The 22,434-nt window shown below is 41.3% G+C and overlaps 1 gene segment (V, D, J or C); it reads left to right on the top strand.

The window, feature by feature from the left end:
* Positions 1 to 20,812: 20,812 nt before the first annotated feature.
* Positions 20,813 to 21,470, top strand: LOC113540114 (T cell receptor gamma variable 3-like). The segment is given in 2 exon segments: positions 20,813 to 20,909; positions 21,027 to 21,470. Coding segments are annotated over 2 exon segments (399 nt in total).
* The last annotated feature ends 964 nt before the right edge of the window (positions 21,471 to 22,434 follow it).

Genomic DNA, 22,434 nt, shown 5'->3' with positions numbered 1-22,434 from the left:
AAGCTCTTATTTTACTAAACACATGCAACCTTTAAGGGTTTTCCCAAATGGACAATCAAAGAACCACTAAAGGTTGTATATTTGGTTTTTTTTCTTAAGAGTGTAGACGGTTTTCAGATGGTTTTTCAGTACTACTTTTCTTACATGGCCTAATTCACAAATAAATGCACTGATAAATGCATTAAATAACAATATATATTTTAAAAATTATATTGTCATTGTGGGAAAATATATTGTGATATAGATACCATATTTGACATTTTTTGTGAAAATTATAAATGAAAAAGGGTAGCACTGAGACTTTGGGCTGTTGGAGAAAGACTAAGACCATGTTGTAGAAAGTACCCTTACACACTCTGAAAAACAAGTTATACTAATGTTAGCATGGCTTTTTAACAGCACAAGTTAAATTACAGTATCCGATATGGCTGAGATCATAGCTCCAACAGATACCCATGCACACAACTTAATTAAGCCAAGAGATACTGAATTAAGGTTATGAAATTGTGATGTGTGCAGGTGAAAAAAGCTATTTTTTTAATCGCACTTTTTATTTTCACTATTTTATTTAGTCAAATTGATTAAATATTGGCAATGTTGTGGTTAATTCAATGTGCAGAATTTGGGGACTAAAACCTCACTACGCACACTTAACTCAGCTCTGAAAATGGCTCATTCTTATGCTCCAAAACTGCAGTTTGGAATTGTTAATGTTGTTTTGTGTCAGGTGTATTTGCTGGTGATTAACTTTCATGCTAGTTCCTGGTTCAGTTTACACTTTCCTTTAGGAGCTGGGAGAAACTCTGAGAATCATCATATGAATCGTTCCTGTAGGGGTCACAAATATTTTAAAAATCTGGTATACATGAGAGAGATCAAAGGAGATGGAACATTAATTGGAGACCAATTTTATATGGCATCTTGAACATTATAAATTAAATTAGGAACTTCACATACTTAAACTGAGCTGCATCTATAGCAGATGACAGACAGTTTCTTCATTAATCCAGGAGACCAATTTCCTTTAGAGAAGCGCATATATTAACCATAACATTGGCACAATTCACCCACTCGCTTTCAGGAATTGCTTTATCCTGGTCAGGGTGGCAGTGTATCCGGAACCTATTGCAGGAACACTGGGCAAGAGACAGGAATACATTCTGCATTGCAGAGCACCATGCACACACATTCACACCTAGAGGTAATTATTCTAAGTCTCCAAATAGACAGTTACTCAGGATTGACCTGGGCACCCTGCAGCTGTGAGGCAAAATATTACCCGCTGCACCACTCTGCTGCCCTTTGGAATCTAAGCTCTAAAACATAACATAATAAAAGCATGAAAAGGTACATCGCAAATTATGATTTCATGACCTCATTTGTATGTGTCTTTGTCACTTTGTGTGTCCAATTTATGTGTCCAATGTGTGTACAAGGATTTCTTTCTTTTTTTTTTTTTTTTTTTAAACCTCTTTAATTTGTCCCATATTTAATACATACATGTCACATACTCAAATCTTGATTATAGGACACTGATGTCTATATAGGACACAATTTGCATTTATTAATATAAACCCGACTGGAAAAAAACTTTGCATAATTTTACATACATATACATACCTGTATATGCATGTATGTGTATAATATATATATATATATATATATATATATATATATATATATATATATATATATATATATATATATATATATATATATATATATATAAAAATAGTCAAAATATGTCATTCTGTATAGATCTAGTGATCTATTGTAGGTTACACCGTTACACTGACTGTACAAAGGTGCAAAGTTTCCTTTATTAGTGCTAAATGATGTTCAACAGTGAGGATGCACCTGAACTCTCATAGTGGTATTTTCACAAAAACTTCGTTGTGGTTCAACAGTTAGATTATATTTGATTATACATCTAACTGCAAAGAAAATAACTTTGGTTATATTCAAATACTTTAGTAACAAACAAAACCTCATACTCCATGAAATTACATAACATTAGGTTAGATTATTGTACTTATTAAAATGTTTCTTCATATTATTATTATTATTATTATTATTATTATTTCTGTTAAAGATTTTATTCAAACATTTAAACAAAATTAAACTAAACTAAAAATCATAGACTGTAATAATCATCAGTGTTAATGTAGCTTGCATTAATTTAAGAACTATTTTTTATAAATAATTTTGTTGCTTTGTTGGTTTCTCATTTTTTCCTCATAATTACTTACTACTGGCTAACATTTAATTAACATTTAAAGTGATGCAAAGTTATTCTCTTGCCTACATTTCTATTGTGTCACCATGGTGAGGTTAATGTATAATGGGGAAAGATGCTTTTAATGGAATAAATAGTGAATATGTGAGATGTATTTTGAAAAGAAAAATAACACAAAAATCCAGATGCATTGTGGCATAACATCATTGTTGAGCCAGGGGAAAAATACTCAGAAAGCAGATGTTTTGTTCTCTACACTGTATGGATTTTAGCTAGCTAGAGTCTATTACTATCAGCTTTGGTGGTGCATTTAGTTGCTGCCTGCACAAGCAGTTCTGCACAAGCAGCAGGCTGTGAGATTACAGCGGAGCAGTCCCCTTCAACCAGAGCTTTTATTATGGTTAGGCAGCTAATGTCAGGCAGCTAGCTTGGTTTGTAAGTATGCTGTTTTATGATCCTGCAGAATGATCATAGCTACATCATTACATCTGACATCAGATTAGATCACAAGTTAGCTTGCTGAAGGTGAGAGGTTTTGCCACTCACCTAATATTGATATGTCAGTTAACCATTAATGTCTTAACAGTTCAGGCACAATTTATTGCACATTATGCAGTTTACGCTGCAGCCTTAAATTCTCCCTGAATGTGCACTGATGTAAAGTTGTAACAGTTGTAATCTGTATGTTTGCGGTAGAAGTTTGCATCAGGAGGAGCACATTTGTTCTCTCATGCAGGTGGAGTTAGTCAGAGTTTGGTCTTGGTGAGGTTAGCGAACACAACTGTCTGACATTTTCATAAGATAAAGCAAGATGCCTCCCTAGTAGTGCTCTGACAAATTGGCCAGCTTTGTGCTCCTTATTTGCACATGCTAGCAAAGTCAACAAGTGCCATTTCTCCTTCTAAGGTGCTCACAACCACAACCAAGCAGAATCACTGGTGGTGCCTTGATTGTCAGTGAGAACCAGCAGATGAGATTGTTGATAACAGAAAGCAACAAGGTGGATGCAACTACAGGAAAGGCAATGACTGCAAGTGCAGATGGCAGGTTCCTCCTCCCGACTGAGGAGCCAGCTGCTCTTCATTTTGTGGGGTTTCACCTGTTCTTTCTGCTGGTCATTTTAACCAAAGACATTATGTGTTTGTTTAGTTAATGTGTTTTGGTGAACTGGGATGTTTACATGCTGTAGCCCCCCATTAATCCAGTAGCCAGCTGCTATGAAATAAATGACCTGCTGACCTGGTGCCATCACATGATCACACCTACAATGGCAGCTTACTCGTGATTTCTAACTTTTCTTTTTCACTCAGTTCTCACATGTTTTTGATAAAATGCTCGAAGTATTACTATTGTTATCATTATCAGTATATGTACATACCTATACATATATTTTTTTCTTTTATTGAAAAAAGGCCAGTGAGGGCCCCCCCTGGGTGTAGGGGCCAGCCTGCATTGCGGGGATTGTGGGGGAATAATCACACTACACCAGTCTAATTATTTCTTGGGCAACATGTTGAAGAAACAACCTGCCAGGGATTTATGGATAGTGGGATAGGGGGCCTAAACCTTTACTAGTGGAGTCTGTGGTCCTGCTCCCTCAGGCGAAATTTTATTTTTGCAAAAGACTCCAAAATGCCTATTTGAATGTAAAATAAGTAAAAAAAAAACATGCTGCCTTATAGTTTGAAGACAGAGCATTCAACAGCATGTTACTTGGTATTAAAGGTTAAGTTTTGTGTGCAGCAATAACAAAAACAACAGCAAAAACAACAGCAACAATAATAATACAGAGCATTATATGATACAATACATTTATCTTTTAAGTGAAAGGGCCAGGTATTACCCACTTTCCTAGAAAGAAATATCCGGTTTCTTACATAGCACGATTGAATGTCCAGCAGGACAATGTGGGCATGCAGTTATTATTGTGATGGCACTTTAACCAGTTTCTGATCCTTTATTAATAGTGAGCACTACAACCCCCCTGTGCTAAACAAATGAAACACTGCTTCCTGTGTACTTTCATATTTGTGGGAGTAACTTTGCCCACCAGTGGCACAGTCTACACATTGCATGTGACAGTACAAGCCTGCAGAATACCAGAATCTAGAAAAGTGTGAAAAACTGGAATGTGTAATATATTATTATTTTACATGCTTGGCTTAATTACTGTAATGAAGCAGGAACATAATTTATAATGTTGAGATCAGTGTGGCCTCAAAGTATCAAGATTAAACAGTAGTGTCAAATTCCCTTCATTTCCTCCTATTCCTAGAACTACATTATTATTACTATTGTCGTGCCTTGTACTATTTCTCCACGACTAAAGAGAAGGGTAAAACTGTGCAAATCAGCTGCAAAGTGAAGGGATTAACCACCGATTACGTCCACTGGTAACAAAAGAAAGACGATGAACAAGTTCTCACAAGGATCCTTTAAGTCAGTAAAGGGAGCTCACCTGTTCCTGATAATAACCATCCTGATGCAGAGGACTTTAAAGTGAGGATACAGGATGATAATTATGATCTGAACATACACGAACTGAAGGAAAGTCACTCAGGGGTTTATTACTGCGCCAGCTGGGAAAGAGACTCCTACAGTGACAGTGTACATTCAAAGTGTGTACAGAAACCCTGATGATACACAATCACAAGAGAAACACTACCAGAGTCTCTTAACTATTCAAACACTGATAACTCTCTACTGCAGACAAACATGTATAAAAAATTAAAAGGTAGTGTCAAATTCCCTTCATTTCCTCCTATTCCTAGAACTAGCACAAATAATGTCTTATAATACAATGTCTTACATTATTGTCAGTATTTTATTTTAATAATAAGAAAATTACTGATACACCAAATCTGGGCTAATGTTGGCTGACAAGGTGGCCAATCCCCACCCCAGGAAATGACATCATTACTTTATAAAGGAAAGACTCATGTTCTATATTACATTAATGCAAAAACTGATCTGAGTGCAAACTTTATTTTATATCCAAATCAACATGTTTATAGGCATATATGCTGTTCTCTTCTCTTTGGTCACAGGTAAGAATCAGATCACAGCTATAAAACACAGCTATAAAAAATTCATAGCTATAAAGCTATAAAAATAAAAAGCTTAAAAAATAACAGAAAAAAGAGGGGAAAAAGAAAACAAAATACCAGAATGGCTGTTTTTCCAATTACTTTTCATTACAGAAGCTGTTCTGGGACTGACACTGGAGCAAAATGATCTCTCCATGACAAAAGAGGAGGGCAAAACGGTGTATATCAGCTGCAACGTGACCGGATTATCCAGTAGCGACTATGTCCACTGGTACCAAAAGAAAGAAGGTGAAGGTCTCACAAGGATCCTATACATCAAAAGTGGAAGCCAGGAACCTGTTCCTGATGCTGACAATCTTGAAGCAAAGAACTTTGGTGTAAGGGTACAGTCTGATAATTATGACCTGAAGATAGCAAACCTGAAGAAAAGTCACTCTGCAGTTTATTACTGCGCCACCTGGGAAAGCACCCACAGTGACAGTAAATATACAAAAACCATGAGGGTACACAACCACAACAAGAAATGATATTCACAGGCATGATATAAAGTGTGAAAAGGTGAATATATACATGTCAAACTCTACAGGAGCACTGGTAACTTTTCTAAATTTTATGTCCTACAGACCAGGACAAGTTGATCTGTTTGTGAACATACAGGCAATTCAGTATCCAATTCTATTCATGGAGAGAGCAGAAACAAACATTTGGGGCCAGAATGCATTGATACACAGCTGAAAAAAAAAATCTACAGGTATATAATCTTCCACCAGTACTGCAGATGTGGATGACACTGCAATGTATCTGACAGTCTATATAACCAGTGTATGGATAACCCCATTCTGGCAGAACAGACCATGTCTGTCATTTAAACACTGATAACTCTTTTACATTCAATGTCTTCCTAAAATAAATGATCAGTTCCAAATAGCAGAGCTGTTCCCACAGAACCACTGTGTCTTAAAGACTTAAAATCTGTAAAACTATAAGTTACTTTTGGTTGTCTGATGTACTAAAAAGCATCTTCTATTTACACTGAAGTAGTCCCCTCTCACCACGGCTCCCTACCAGAACCCCCACATTCCCTTTCTCTACTGTCGCCAAACATGTATATCCTACACAAGGTGCTAGGAATATAGCATCATAGATGACAGACCAGCCAGTTTAAGTGTGTTAGTTCACAACAAATTAATATATAATGTCAAAGGAAAGAAATATTCCTGACCATGACAAAGGTTAAATTATGAATTACATGATTAATTCATAAATTCATGTAACAGTACAAATATGGCCACATTTTTATAAATAATTTTATTTATTGAATCCTTAAACAGGTATAACCCTACTCATATAATTGTGGGCATAAACCCCTTATTTTGCTCTGTGAACAATGTTTTTTTGAGAGTCAGCTAGAAGCAGTACCTTTGGGTCTACCCTATAGTTGTACATGGTAGCACCAGTGCGTGCCAATAGTATGTGGCACAATTGCTTTTGGTCTTTTAAAAAAGGAAGGATCATATATAATAAATTGTTGTAGGGTGGTCAGTACAGTGGCTAAACAAGGCCTTCCTTCTCAATTGTTGAGTATGTCCACTCTCTTTCAACAAATTTTCTGCCCAGAAACAGCACTGGTCTTTCGTCACACAAGGTCTCTCCTTGGGCTAGTACTGCTCCCAACCCAACATCAGAAGCGTCCACCTGTACAGTAAATCTCTTAGAGAAATTAGGACTCTGCATCACTGGTTCATGGCATAACAGCTCTTTAACTGAATTGAAGGCTTCTTCACACTCATTTGTCCAACAGAATTTAGCAGGACTCTTCTTGGTCAGATCAGTCAGTGGGGTGGCCAGTGATGCGAAGTGGGGAATACTTGAAAAAAACTGGCGATACCAACCGATTAAACCAAGAAAAGACCTCACCTGCTTTTTAGTTTGAGGGCGAGTAATGTTTTGAATAGCCTTAAGCTTTTCCACTTGTGGTCTGACCTGTCCATGTCCTAGTAAGTACCCCAAATACTTCACCTCCGTCTGAGCCCATGAACATTTTGTGGTGTTGATCGTGAGCCCAGCTTCCTGAAGCCTCTTCAGAATGTCAGCAAGATGCAGCAGATGTTCTGGCCAAGACCCACTGTATATCACCACATCATCAAGGTAGACAGCTGCATATTCCTCACATCCCGCAAATACACGATCCATCAATCTTCGGAATGTGGCCGGCGCTCCATGTAAACCAAAGGGCATAACTGTATATTGATATACCCCTGTGGGAGATCGAAAAGCAGTGTAGGGCTTGCAAGATGGATCAAGTGGCACTTGCCAATATCCTTTACACAGATCTAAGGTAGTCATAAAGGATGCTTTACCCACTCTCTCAATCAACTTGTCGATACGAGGCATTGGATAAGAATCAAAGCACGGTACACTGTTTAACTTTCTGAAATCCATGCAGAACCTAATTCCTCCATCCTTTTTAGGGACCAGTAGTATGGGACTTGACCACTCACTTTTGGACGGTTCTATAATCCCCATTTCCAACATGGTCTCAATCTCAGTCTTTAGCTGTTCTACCATCTTCTCCGGGACTCGATAGGGTTTCTGCTGAATAGGAGTGGTGATATTATGCGTGAGGATCTCGGTACGGCCAGGTCTTTCCTGGAAAAGAGAAGGAAAAGATTGGACTACCTCGGTTAGTTGCTGTTGTTGACGGTGATTCAAATGTGAATAACAGCCTGGAGCCTTCTGTAGTGATCGAACTGGCTCCATATCGGTTTTGTCCTCTTCCTCCACTACTGCCCTCACCATCATCACTTGGTCTTTGAGATCTTTAGGACCTTTGAGATCAGACACCCTCTCCTTGAATTCCCTCAGGAGATTAACATGTAGGACCTGTTCATGCTGCTGAGCCCAGTTTTCGGGTAACGACATACGGACCCTGCCACTTGGCCAACGATTTACTTGTACCTGATGGTAGCAGTACCAGAACTTTCTGTCCAGGTTTTAAGTCCCCTTCCCTGGTATGTGTGTCGTACCATACCTTTTGTCTTTGCTGAGCAGCAAGTAGATTTTCTTTGGCCAGAGTCCTAAAGTTCTCCAACTTGTCCCTCGTCTGTAATATATAAGAGGCGATACTGCACTGGGCTGGTTCCTCTGCTATCCATCCCTCTTTGAGCACGTCCAGGGGTCCACGAACTTGCCTGCCACACAAAAGCTCAAAAGGAGAGAAACCGGTTGAGCATTGAGGAACCTCTCTATAGGCAAATAGAAGAAAAGGAAGCCATTTATCCCAATCCCTCCCAGACTCATCAACAAACTTCTTACACATGTTTTTTTAATGTACAGTTAAAACGTTCTACAAGGCCATCTGTTTGAGGGTAAAATGGTGTAGTTCAGATTCCCTTAATGCCTAGTTGTTTGTATAGTAGCTTCATCAGTTTAGCCATAAAATTTGTTCCCTGATCTGTGATAATTTCTGAAGGCACTCCAACCGTTGATATCAAATCAATCAAACATCTCATAAAGTGTTTAACTTGGATTGAACGCAAGGGGTACATCTCTGGATATCTAGTAGCATAGTCACAGATTACCAGTGTGAATTGGTGACCCGAACTACTCTTCACCAAAGGGCCTATTATATCCATCCCAATATGATCAAATGGACTTCTATCTGATTTAAGAACAGGTGCTACCATTTGACATGCAGAACAAGTTTTACAGTATTCTTGCACATCTTGATACATTTTTTGGCCAATAAAATCCTTGACTGATTCGATCGTATGTTTTCTGTTGGCCTAAATGTCCTCACCAAGGGATGGTATGACCCAGACGTAAAATCATCTGATGCAGTGCTTTGGGTACTACTAGTCTAGGATTCTCTGTATCAGCCAGGTACAAAAGGTTGTTCTTTAAAATGTACCGGTCCCCCCCAAACTTTGGAACACCCACAGGCTTGCCATCTACCTCACACAACTTTTGGAACAAGGGTTGTAAAGTAACATCTGCTTTTTGCAACTCCCTAAAATTATCAGGAACCTGTCAACGGGAGTTAATCAACTCAGACTCAGGGTCAGGGAGATTGGGTAAGCTCTCTTGTGCCTTATCTTTCTCCCTATCCTTTTCTTGTCGTCTCTGTCTTTTACTTTTTTTTTAATCTTTCCCAACAGTACCAAACAAATCAGCATTAGCATTAGGAAGGGGTTGTAAACCTTTGGTCTGGGATCATGTAACTACTGCACACCTTTTAGATGCTAAACCAACCAAATCAGTTAGACAAGGAAAATCTTCCCCGATCACCACATCATATGCTAACTTCTCAACCACACCCACCCTTAACAGATATGCCTGTTCATCAATCACCACAGAGACATCAGCAGTTGGATAGATTTGTTCATCCCCATGTACGCATCCCAAACATACAGTATTGTCATACGTCAACATTTTATAACTCAACAAGTTAGATTTCACACAACAAGTTTGTGTACTACCTGTATCAACCAGAGCTTGAGCAGGATGACCATTAACAGTTACCATTATAAGGTGGCTATGTATCTCCATAGGTTTTGATGGTTCATCAAAGCACTCATTCCTGGGGACATAACACATGTTAGTCACTTTGGTTTTTTTTAAGGGACAAAGAGAGGCCTTATGTCCAGATTGTTGACAATAAAAACAGATCAAAGTTGCATTAGAATGTTTCCCAGACACTCCTACAGTCTTATCAATAGGTTCCTCTGCTTTACCCTTGCCCACAGTACCTTTGTTGGTTCGTGGTGGATCTCGATGTGCAGCCATGTATCTCTCCGCCAGCCTTGCAGCTTCCTCTCCACTCTGTGGTTGATTTTCTTTGACCCAGACTCTCACGTCTGGACGCAACACTCGTAAATACTGTTCCAGTACGATGATTTCCCCGAAGCCTTTGATGCGATTGTAGATTTCTCTTACACTCTCTCCAGTTGGTACCGTAAGGCTCCTGAAACGCAGACAATATGTCTCCTCAGTCAAGTTGTATTTGGCCAATACTGCAGCCTCGTCATCATAGGAACCGGAGCGTTGTTCATCCATGCCCGCATAGGCCTCCAAAGCTTTGCCTGTCAAGAAAGTTACCACTCGGGCTGCCCACTCATCAGTTTGCCATCCCCATGTTCTAGCAATGCGTTCGAACCGCACGAAGAAACTCTCCACATCTGAAAGATGCTACAGGTGGTGGAGACATAAGTGGCACATGGTCTTGAGGTTGAGCATGAGGAAGTTCTGGAAGCAATGTTCTTCCTCCTAATGACTGTGGAAATGTTCTAGATGTAGGTTAGGGATGGTGGAGAGTATGTTGGCTGATCTGTTCAACTGATCCCCACTCGGTCTGGGGTTTCTGGAAGATAGTAGCCTTTAACCCATTCAGTTCATCAAATAATATCTTTTCATTCCTTTGTTGCTGCTTCATAAACACCCTCTAGTGGTCATCTTGAGGTTTGTCACTTTCCTCTTCTACTGCCAGTTACTCCACAAAGACTTCACATCCCACTTCTGACACCATTTGTGGTAGGGTGGTCGGTGCAGTGGCTAAACAAGCAGCAAAAACGGCAAAAAACTCCAGAAATGTCCATGGAAAGCTTGTTTTTAATTCTACATGCCACAAATTCCAAAAAGGTGCAACAAGGACCACGGCAAAATGTCCATTGTAAATCAAAATTTCTCTAGAAAAAAAAAATCCCAAACACAAAAGTAAAAAGGAAAAAAAACCTATTAAAAGAAACTGTTCAAAATACAACTCAATACATAACAAAAATGGGGTACACAGTTGGCTACTGGTCCAACAAACACCCTTTCTTTTCTTCCAAACATTTTGTCTGTTCTTTTATAGTTTAGTCTCCTCCTTCATTTTCAAACTGACCAATCGTAACCCCTCATCAGTTACTAACTGTACATTTTACATTTCACAGAGGATTTATAACCTTACAGACAATACCTTGATAATCATCATCTTTAACAAGTTGTATTATTGCCTAGAAAACCATCAATATATAAATATAAATATTCATGAAATTTAGGCCTAAACATCCTTAATGGACCAACTCCTCCCCTTCAGAATGATACATATAATCGGTTTACATATAATATATATACATATAATCGGTTTCCTGTTCGCAGGCCCCTCCTACTAGGCAGTTCCAGGAACCGGTAAGACAAAGAGACATAAACATTAATATACAAATGTTGTTTGTCCAACTTCACCCTGAATGCTTCACTCTGATAACAGTCACCATGGAATGTGCACCTATCATGTGACTGCCACTTGAGTAAAACTAACATAAAATAAAGATCTTACAAAACTGTTTGGTAGAGTTCTTTGAGTTAAAACTTGAGTGCTACATCACATAAATGATTTGGATGATTTTAAATTATCTGGATGTAAATCCGCTCAAATTAAATCTGAAAGTCTGCACTTTGAGTTCATATTCATTATTTAATTCATCTCTACTATATACTGTGGTAGATAGCTAAAATAAATATAACTTTGTCAATGTCCAAATATTAATGTACATGTCTATATATTTTTATACCAGATATCTTTAGAGCAATTTGCCCTCAAAGTAACAAGATTCAGCAGTAGTGTTTCTAAGTATAAAGGAAAGTGTTTGTTTTTGTTCCTGTCAAAAGCAGTTCTACACAAGCAGCAGGCTGTGAGATATAAGTTTGTTGGACCAGTACTAGGTTCGAAGGAAGAGCAGTTACTAATGGCTAAATAAACAAGAAACACCACAGACCAAGAATAAGTTTAAATGCCGGCTTGTTTATCAAAAGAATTACTCAGGGGTAGGGGTAACTATAATTTGGTACCAGATAGACATTCACACAACATAACATAAAATACACAAACCTTTGCATAGAAATGCATAGTTTCAGCTCAAACCTTTCCCCTTTTTTATAAAGAAAACAAATATGAATTTCTTATTATCCCATCCACTTAACCTATTTGGTTATAATGTCTAATTGTTATCTGAGCTCAATTTTAATTTTAAATTTTATCTATTGCAGGTTTTTATTTAGTTCCTACTTTTAAATATTAAGCTATTTTGGTTTACCTGTTTATTTCTCTTTTAAATCAACATAGGCCTACTTTAGAATCATGAATTTAGCATTTGTATTAGGCTACTTTCCTACTGGCAAATTTTAGGCTATTTCAACCTCAACCCTTGAGCTACAGTCAGCATCTCGACATCAAAACAGCTGGAAAGTAACACTTCAAAATGCAATATCAAATCCAGTCACAATTCAATAATTCAACATGTAACATACAACATTGTAGTGAATGAAGTCACAATCATCAAAATTTTAAAGTTCTATTCAATCAGTCCGTTAGCAGGGAGTACACGGTAGCCTTGCTAGCGACTGCGCCAGGCACTCCATACAGTGTTCACATGATCCAAGGGAAAATTCAGTTTAGGTGAGGACACGCTTACCGCGATGCGGAGATTCACTGTCAGCTCAACGAAAGTCGGTAAGCAATCGGCTTACTGTTCAGAGTCCACGCTCTCAATAAGCAGAAGATTTCTCCCAATGTAACTCACGGTCTAGGTTCTTCAAGCGGGTGGCTCGCCATCGAACATCCACGTCCATGTGCTCGACGCATGGGCTTCAGCAGTTCGCGATTCTTCCCGGAAAATTAGTCAGCTTAACAAGAAAATGTTCAAAATAACCACAGTCTATCAACATAGATGCCATGCAACCCTTCATCTCTCGTTTTTTCTTTCTCTCTCGGCTCTGTCGGCCGCTTCTTTTTCTTTAAAAAAAAAAAAAAAAACCATTAGCAGCTTTCCGATTGGCTGACAGATATGCAATTCCTTAAAGTAACAGAACTATTAAACCAAACTGACAAATAATTTACCATCTGATGAAATACTGTTTTTATCCTTTTTATCTAGTTTAAGGTTGCTTTTAATCACTGCTATGATTTTTTTCTTAAATGATGAAATTCTGCTCAATATTTTTCTTATGTAATCACTATATGTTAATTTATGGCTATCTACACCTAGGTTACAATTACAGCAGAGCAGTCCTCTTCAACCAGAGCTTTTATTAGCCAGCTAATGTCAGGCAGCTAGCTTGGTTTGTAGACACTGTGCTGTTTTATGATCCTGCAGAATGAGCATAGCTACATCATTACATCTGACATCAGATTAGATCACAAGTTAGCTTGCTGAAGATGAGAGGTTTTGCCACTCACCTAGTATTGATATGTCAGTTAACCATTAGTGTCTTAACAATTCAGGCACAATTTAGTGCACATTATGCAGTTTACGTTGCAGCCTTAAATTCTCCCTGAATTGCACTGATGTAAAGCTGTAACATTAATCTGCATGTTTGTGGTGGAAGTTTGTTCTCTCATGCAGGTGGAGTTAGTCAGAGTTTGGTCTTGGTGAGGTTAGCGAACACAACTGTCTGACATTTTCATAAGATAAAGCAAGATGTCTTCCTAGTAGTGCTCTGACAAATTGACCAGCTTTGTGCTCCTTATTTGAACATGCTAGCAAAGTCAACAAGTGCCATTTCTCCTTCTAAGAAAACCACACAACCACAACCAAGCAGAATCACTGGTGGTGCCTTGATTGTCAGCGAGAACCAGCAGATGAGATTGTTGATAACAGAAAGCAACAAGGTGGATGCAACTACAGGAAAGGCAATGACTGCAAGTGCAGACGGCAAGGCCCTCCTCTCGACTGAGGAGCCAGCTGCTCTTCATTTTGTGGGGAGCACCTGTTCTTTCTGCTGGTCATTTTAACCAAAGACATTATGTGTTTGTTTAGTTAATGTGTTTTAGTTTAGTGTGTTTTTGTGATGTTTGCATGCTGTAGCCCCCCCATTAATCCAGTAGCCAGCGAGCGCGTCTGTGTATGTGTGTGTATGCAATGTCTAAGCGTAAATCAAAGTCTATGGCAAGCAGACGGCGTTTCAAATCGTGTGTTCCTCCCTGTCCACGCTATCTCTCGGGTGGGGATACACACGATTTGTGCGTCGTCTGTTTGGGAGCGGAGCATGCACGGTTAGCTCTCGAGGGGGCTAACTGTCATGATTGTGAGCTTCTTCTGCTCCGTGTGCTCCACTCCCGCCTGGCCATCTTCGATGAAAGCGGCCAGGTTCGCGATCCTGCTGGGTCCGGTCCCGCTGAGACTGTTATTGTGGGGATCGCAAGTGGACTTAGCAGAGGGATCCGAGACGGGCTCGTCCTTATCTCGGTCCTCACCCGCTAGATCCACGGCTCAGAGATCGGAAGCCCGCCCCACGGTTTCTTCCCCTCAGAGAGAAAGCTAGACGTTTCATCTGTCTTCCTCCGAGGAGGTTGATGTGATGAGCGTCGACACGGAGGAGACTGAGGACTCGCCACCACAGTCCCTCGCATATGAGGAGCTCGGGGAGGTTGTCACTCGCGCTGTAGCCAAGCTCAACATCGATTGGCCGGCCGAGAAGCAGGACACTTGTCCCAAAAGCAGGCTGGACTGGCGCTTCCTAAGAGCTAGATCACAAATTTAACGACAGGGCCTTCCATTTTTCCCCGATCTCCACGCCGAGGTGTCAAGATCGTGGGAGAAACCGTATTCATTCTGACTCTTCAGCCCTACAGTTTCGAACTATTCAAACATCACAGGGCTGAATGGGAACGGATACGGGGCGATGCCGGTGGTGGAGCAGACGCTCGCGAGCTATCTCTCCCCATCTTCAGCATTGTCCCTGAAGGCCCCAAGGCTTCCCACCAGGCCGGTAAGACATCCAGCCTGGTTGGGAAAGCTTATACGGCGGCCATGGTGGTGTTGCAGGCGTACAAGGCTGACCTGCTAAAAGAACAGGACGAAAGGGAGGAAGGGGAATCCGACGTGGTCGCTGAACTACGTCGGGCCACAGATCTGTCGCTCTGGGCCACCAAAGAAATGGCCAGAGCCATTGGCCGTTCAATGGCAGCGATGGTGGCCACAGAGCGGCACCTGTGGTTGAATCTGTCCGAGCTTCAAGACAAGGACAGATTCTTCCTGCTGGATGCCCCGCTATCGCCTTCTGGCCTCTTCGGCGGCGCAGTCGATATTGTCATCGAGAGGTTTCAGGAGGCGAAGAAGCAGGTGGCAGCATTCCAGCGCTTCCTCCCTCGCCGTTCCCAGGTCTTTGGGACTGCTGAGCGGGAGCAGCCCCGGCCGTCTAGCTCCTCATATCACCAGACCCAGAAACAGACCGTCTCTCGGTCGGGGTCTTCGAGGTGGGAAGCGGATCTGCGGACCGTTATTCTGTCTAAGAAGACCTCGGCCAAGTGGCCCTGACGTCACCATCTCAGAGCCCTGGGAGGAGAGGTACACACCTCAGTATACGGTGCCCAATCCTCCTCAGTGCCGTCAGGGAGCTGCACTGACACCCCTTCCACCCCCGGTGCTTCAGGTGACCTCAGTGACCTCCAATGGGCTAATTTCCCAGCTGCCGCCCAGCAATGGTACGTTACGGGAAAGCTCGTTCCCTCAAGTGAGGGCTCTAGAGCAGTCAGGTCGGTCGTTTCCTGTCGGTCATCCACTTCAGGGCACCGAAGTGGCTCCTCTAGCTGCACCAGAGGCCAGTCTCAAGAGGCTGGTTCCCTTAGTAGATTTTCTGGCAGTGTGGGAACTTCTGCCAAAAGTCTCACAATGGGTCCTGCAGACTGTAGAAGGAGGTTACAGAATTCAGTTTGGTTCTCGTCCGCCTCACTTCAATGGGGTCATTCCTACACTAGTGGACCCCGAGCAGGCTCCGGTATTGGAACAAGAAGTAGACACTCTCTTGAGGAAGGAGGCCATAGAACGTGTTCCTCCTCTCGAGAGAGAGTCCGGGTTCTCAGCCACTACTTCATCGTCCCGAAGAAGGATGGGGGGTTGCGCCCAATCATGGATCTGCATCTACTGAACCACACTATCAAACAGTTTCAGTTCAAGATGCTCACTATCAAACAGATCGTGTCTCAGATCAGGTCCGAGGACTGGCTTGTCACGATATATCTCAAGGACGCATACTTCCATGTATCCATTCTTCCTCAACACAGGAAGTTCCTGAGGTTTGCTATCGGGTTCTTCCGTTTGGCCTGTCACTCTCACCCCGCACTTTCACCAAGTGTGTGGATGCTGCCCTGGCTCCGTTGCGATTCCAGGGCATCCGCATACTGAATTACATCGACAATTGGTTGATTCTAGCTCAGTCAGAGCAGATGGTGGCTCGGCATCGAGATGTCATCCTCGCCCATATGAAAGAGCTGGGGTTACAGCTAAACGCCAACACTTATCTGGGTGTGGTTTGGGTTTCGACAACGATGCAGGCACAGTTGTCTCCTGCTCGTATCAAAGCGATTCTCACAGCCATGAGGGGAGTGAGAGAAGGCCAGTTTCTCACTGTCAAACAGTTTCAGAGACTGTTGGGTCTGATGGCAGCTGTGTCCAACGTGATACCTTTTGGCCTGCTGTACATGAGACCACTGCAGTGGTGGCTCAGGGCCAAGGGGTTTTCCCCGAGGAGGAACCCACTTCGCTTGATCAAGGTCACGCAGCGATGCTTACGTGCCTTAAACATGTGGAAGAAACCTTGGTTCCTGTCACAAGGCCCGGTGCTGGGGGCTCCTTGTCGTCCTGTAACACTAACGACGGACGCCTCCCTCATGGGCTAGGGAGCGGTCATGACTGCCCGCTCGACCCAGGGACTGTTGGAAGGCCATCATCTCACATGGCACATAAACTGCCTGCTGATGCTGGCCATGTTTCGAGCTCTAAAACACTTTCTTCCAGACCTAAGGGGACATCATGTGCTTGTCCGCACAGACAACACATCGGTGGTCTCCTACATCAACCGACAGGTGGGTCTGCGCTCGCGCCCCCTATACCAGATCCTCCTGTGCGCTCAGGGAAAGCTCCTCTCACTCAGAGCAGTCTACATCCCTGGGCACCTCAATTAGGAAGCAGATATCCTGTCGAGACAGGGGCTGAGGCCTGGGGAATGGAGGCTCCACCCCGGGGTGGTGGAGCTCCTCTGGAGGGAGTTCGGCCAGGTGGAAGTGGATCTATTTGCGTCGCAGGAAATGACACACTGTCTGCTCTGGTTCTCCCTCACGCATCCAGCTCCGCTTGGGCTGGATGCCGTGGTGGCTGGGGCTTCGTCTGTATGCTTTTCCCCCCGACCGCTCTGCTCCTGGGAGTTCTGGAGAGAGTACGCCGGGACGGGGTCTGTCTTCTGCTAATAGCCCCATTCTGGCCGGCCCGAGTATGGTTCTCAGACCTTGTATCCCTCCTCTACAGCTCTCCACTTGTGATTCCGATCAGGAGGGACCTCCTTTCTCAGGCGGGGTGCACCATCCTTCACCCCCGCCCGGAGTTATGGAAGCTGTGGGCATGGCCCCTGAGGGGGCACAGCTCCTAGCATCCGGTCTCTCAACTGAGGTTGTTGAGACCATACTCCAGTCCACAGCTCCCGCCACGAGGAAACTGTATGTCTTGAAGTGGAAACTTTTCACTTCTTGGTGCGGACAGCGAATGCAAGACCCAGTCAACTGCCCAGTTGGTACAGTTCTGGAGTTTCTGCAGGAGCAGTTCTCTGCAGAGTTATCTCCCACCACTCAGAAGGTTTACGTGGCGGCCATAGTTGCTTACCATGCCCTTCTAGGTGGTCAGTCATTGGGAAGACACCCGTTCATTACACGTTTCCTCCGTGGCACCCGGCTGAGGCCAGTACAGTGCACCAAGGTGCCCTCATGGGACCTGGTGGTGATTTGTGCAATGCCCCCTTCGAACTCATTGAAGATGAGTTCGCCACTTCAGAGTGCACTCGACTAGGGGTATGGCGGCCTCCAAAGCCTTGTCAGTAGGCGTGGCCCTTCAGGACATTTGTACTGCAGCAGGCTGGTCCTCTCCGCACACATTTGTCCGTTTCTACAATTTGGACCTGACATCTACCCCAGGGTCCCAAGTTCTCTCGTCTTGATGTGCTTGCCAGAACTACAACAGACAGGGACTTGCTCGTATGACGCAGTGGGTATTCTCGTTCCCAAAGCGTTTCGACGCAGCTCGAGTTCCTGAAGGGGAACGGAACGTCTCAAGGTTACGCATGTAACCATGGTTCTCCGAAGGGAACGAGACGCTGCGTCTTTCTCCCACTCTCTCTTCATCCCTGCAGGCACTCGCTTCAGCAGAAGCTAACATGTACGTTTGCCGGGTGTGCCTTTATGCTTCCTGGTTGCTCACGTCACCCCGCTCGTAATGACTCTCTTCTCCATTGGACTGATTTCACACGTGCTTCAGAACGTGGTCTCGCCAGGGCGTTCCCAAAGCGTTTCGACGCAGCGTCTCGTTCCCGTCGGGGAACCATGGTTACATGCGTAACCTCAAGATGTTAAGTTTTGTGTGCAGCAATAACAAAAACAACAGCAAAAACAACAGCAACAATAATAATACAGAGCATTATATGATACAATACATTTATCTTTTAAGTGAAAGGGCCAGGTATTACCCACTTTCCTAGAAAGAAATATCAGGTTTCTTACATAGCACAATTGAATGTGCAGCAGGACAATGTGGGCATGCAGTTATTATTGTGATGGCACTTTAACCAGTTTCTGATCCTTTATTAATAGTGAGCACTACTACCCCCCTGTGCTAAACAAACGAAACACTGTTTCCTGTGTTCTTTCGTATTTGTGGGAGTAGCTGTATCTTGTTTGCCCACCAGTGGCACAGTCTACACATTGCATGTGACAGTACAAGCCTGCAGAATACCAGAATCTAGAAAAGTGTGAAAAACTGGAATGTGTAATATATTATTATTATACATGCTTGGCTTAATTACTGTAATGAAGCAGGAACATAATTTATAATGTTGAGATCAGTTTGACCTCAAAGTAACAAGATTAAACAGTAGTGTCAAATTCTCTTCATTTCCTCCTATTCCTAGAACTAGTAAAATGAGATGTCTTATAATAAAATGTCTTACATTATTATTACTATTATTTTCCCCCCCCCAAAAATAAGAAAATAACAAATGCACCAAGCATGGCAACACCAGTACATGCCAATAGTATATGGCACAATTACTTTTGGTCTTTTAAAAAGGAAGGACCCCTTATAAAAAATGCTGTACTTCCTACATCTCAAATGTCTGTATGTATATATATATATATATATACATATATATATATATATATATATATATATATATATATATATATATATATATATATATATGTATATATATATCCTGTTCTCTTCTCTTTGGTGACAGGTAAGTATCATAGGACAGCAATAAAAATGAAAAAAGGAGAACGTAAAAGAAAAAATAGAAAACATAATACAAAAAAAAAAACCCAGAATTGATGTTTCACAGATTAATGTTTTTATTTATTTCTTTACTTATTCACTTATTTACAGAAGCTGTTCTGGGAGTGAAACTGGAGCAAAAAGATCTCTCCATGACAAAAGAGGAGGGCAAAAGAGTGTCTATCAGCTGCAACGTGACCGGATTATCCACAGATTATGTCCACTGGTACCAAAAGAAAGACAATGAAGCTCTCACAAGGATCCTATATGTTGAAAGTGGAAGCAAACCTGTTCATGATAACCATCCTGAAGCAAAGGACTTCGATGTGAGGGTACAGTCTGATAATTACGAGCTGAGGATAGGAAACCTGAAGAAAATTCACTCGGCAGTTTATTACTGCGCTGCCTGGGACAGCACCCACAGTGACAGTAAATATTAACAGTGTGTGTACAAAAACCCTGATGGTACACAACCACAACAGGAAATGATATGAAGTGTGAAAATGTGAATACACACATGCCAAACTCTACAGGAATCTCAAAAATATTCCTGGGCATAAACCCCTTATCTTGTGAACAGTGTGTTTTTGACAGTTAGCTAGAAGCAGTACCTTTAGGTCTACCCTATAGGTGTACATGGCAGCATCAGTATGTGCCAATAGTATGTGGCACAATTACTTTTGGTCTTATAAAAAGGAAGGACCACATATAATATTTGGATGTTTTGGATGTAAATCCCCTCAAACTAAATCTGAAAGTCTGCATTTTGAACTCATATTCATTATTTAATTCATCTCTACTATATACTGTAGTAGACAGCTAAAATAAATATAACTTTGTATCTGTATGTTTTTATACCAGATATGTTTAGAGCAATTTGTCCTCAAAGTAACAAGATTCAACCGTAGTGTTTCTAAGTATAAAAGAAAGTGTTTATTTTTGTTCAGGTCAAATTCTCTCCTTTTCTCATTTGTGAAACTTTAAAACATATAACATAAAAATAAAAAAATAAATAAATAAACTAGTTTTACTGGTGGCCTGGGTCAATGAGAAATTCATTCCAAAGGGTTTACTGTTTAAAAGTAAACAGATTTTGTTCAGTAATAAAGAAATATCTAATACACCAAGTCTGGGTTAAAAACCAGCTGCTAAGGTGGCCAATCCCTACCCCAGGAAATGACATCATTACTTTATAAAGAAAAGACTCATGTTGCAAACTAGCATTAATGCAAAAACAGGTGCAGTAAAGAGTTCTGAACTGAGAGCATACTTTATTTTACAACCAAATCAAAATGTTTATAGCCATATATGCTGTTCTCTTCTCTTTGGTGACAGGTAAGTATCATAGCACAGCAATAAAAATGAACAAAGGAGAATGTAAGAGAAAAAAATAGAAAACATAATAGAAAAAAACCCCCAGAATCGCTGTTTTACAGATTTATTTATTTACAGAAGCTGTTCTGGGAGTAACACTGGAGCAAAAAGATCTCTCCATAACAAAAGAGGAGGGCAAAAGAGTGTCTATCAGCTGCAACGTGACCGGATTATCCAGTAGCAACTATGTCCACTGGTACCAAAAGAAAGACAGTGAAGCTCTCACAAGGATCCTATATGTCAGCAGGGGAAGCAAACCTGTTCATGATAATAACCATCCTGAAGCAAAGGACTTCGATGTGAGGGTACAGTCTGATAATTACGAGCTGAGGATAGCAAACCTGAAGAAAAGTCACTCGGCAGTTTATTACTGCGCTGCCTGGGACAGCACCCACAGTGACAGTAAATATTCAAAGTGTGTACAAAAACCCTGATGGTACACAACCACAACAGGAAATGATATGAAGTGTGAAAATGTGAATACACACATGTAAAACTCTACAGGAATCTCAAAAATATTCCTGGGAATAAACCCCTTATCTTGCTCTGGGAACAATGTGTGTTTTTGACAGTCAGCTAGAAGCAGTACCTTTGGGTCTACCCTATAGGTGTACATGGCAGCACCAGTACGTGCCAGTAGTATGTGGCACAATTACTTCTGGTCTTTTAAAAAGGAAGGACCACGTATAAAAAATGCTGTATTCCTAAACAATTCACCTGATTTGGATGTAAATCCCCTCAAATTAAATATGAAAGTCTGCACTTTGAGCTCGTAGTCATTATTTAATTCATCTCTACTATATACTGTGGTAGACAGCGAGAATAAATATAACTTTGTCAATGTCCAAATATTCATGTACATATCTGTAAGTTTTTATACCAGATATGTTTAGAGCAATTTGTCCTCAAAGTACCAAGATTCAACAGTAGTGTTTCTAAGTATAAAAGAAAGTGTTTGTTTTTGTTCCTGTCAAATTCTCTCCTTTTCGTATTTGAAACTTTTAAAACATATAACATTAAAGGAAAAAAAAACAAAACTAGTTTTACTGGTGGCCTGGGTCAATGAGAAATTCATTCCAAAGTAGTAAACAGGGTTTACTGTTTAAAAGTAAACAGATTTTGTTCAGTAATAAGGAAATAACTAATACATCAAGTCTGGGTTAATGCTGGCTGCTAAGGTGGCCAATCCCTACCCCAGGAAATGACATCATTACTTCAGAAAGAACAGACTCATGTTGCAAACTAGCATTAATGCAAAAACAGGTGCAATAAAGAGTTCTGAACTGAGAGCATACTTTATTTTACAACCAAATCAAAATGTTTATAGCCATATATGCTGTTCTCTTCTCTTTGGCCACAGGTAAGTATCGGTTCACTCTAATAAAAACATAAAAAGGAAAAATTGAAAGAAAGAGAAGTAGTAGAAAGCTAAATACCGGAATGGCTGTTTTTAATGATTACAGGAGTTGTCCTTGGAGTTTCACTG

Source organism: Pangasianodon hypophthalmus, chromosome 4 (assembly GCF_027358585.1).
Source record: "Pangasianodon hypophthalmus isolate fPanHyp1 chromosome 4, fPanHyp1.pri, whole genome shotgun sequence".
Lineage (NCBI taxonomy): Eukaryota > Metazoa > Chordata > Actinopteri > Siluriformes > Pangasiidae > Pangasianodon > Pangasianodon hypophthalmus.
This window is presented reverse-complemented; position numbering and strand designations above follow the sequence as displayed.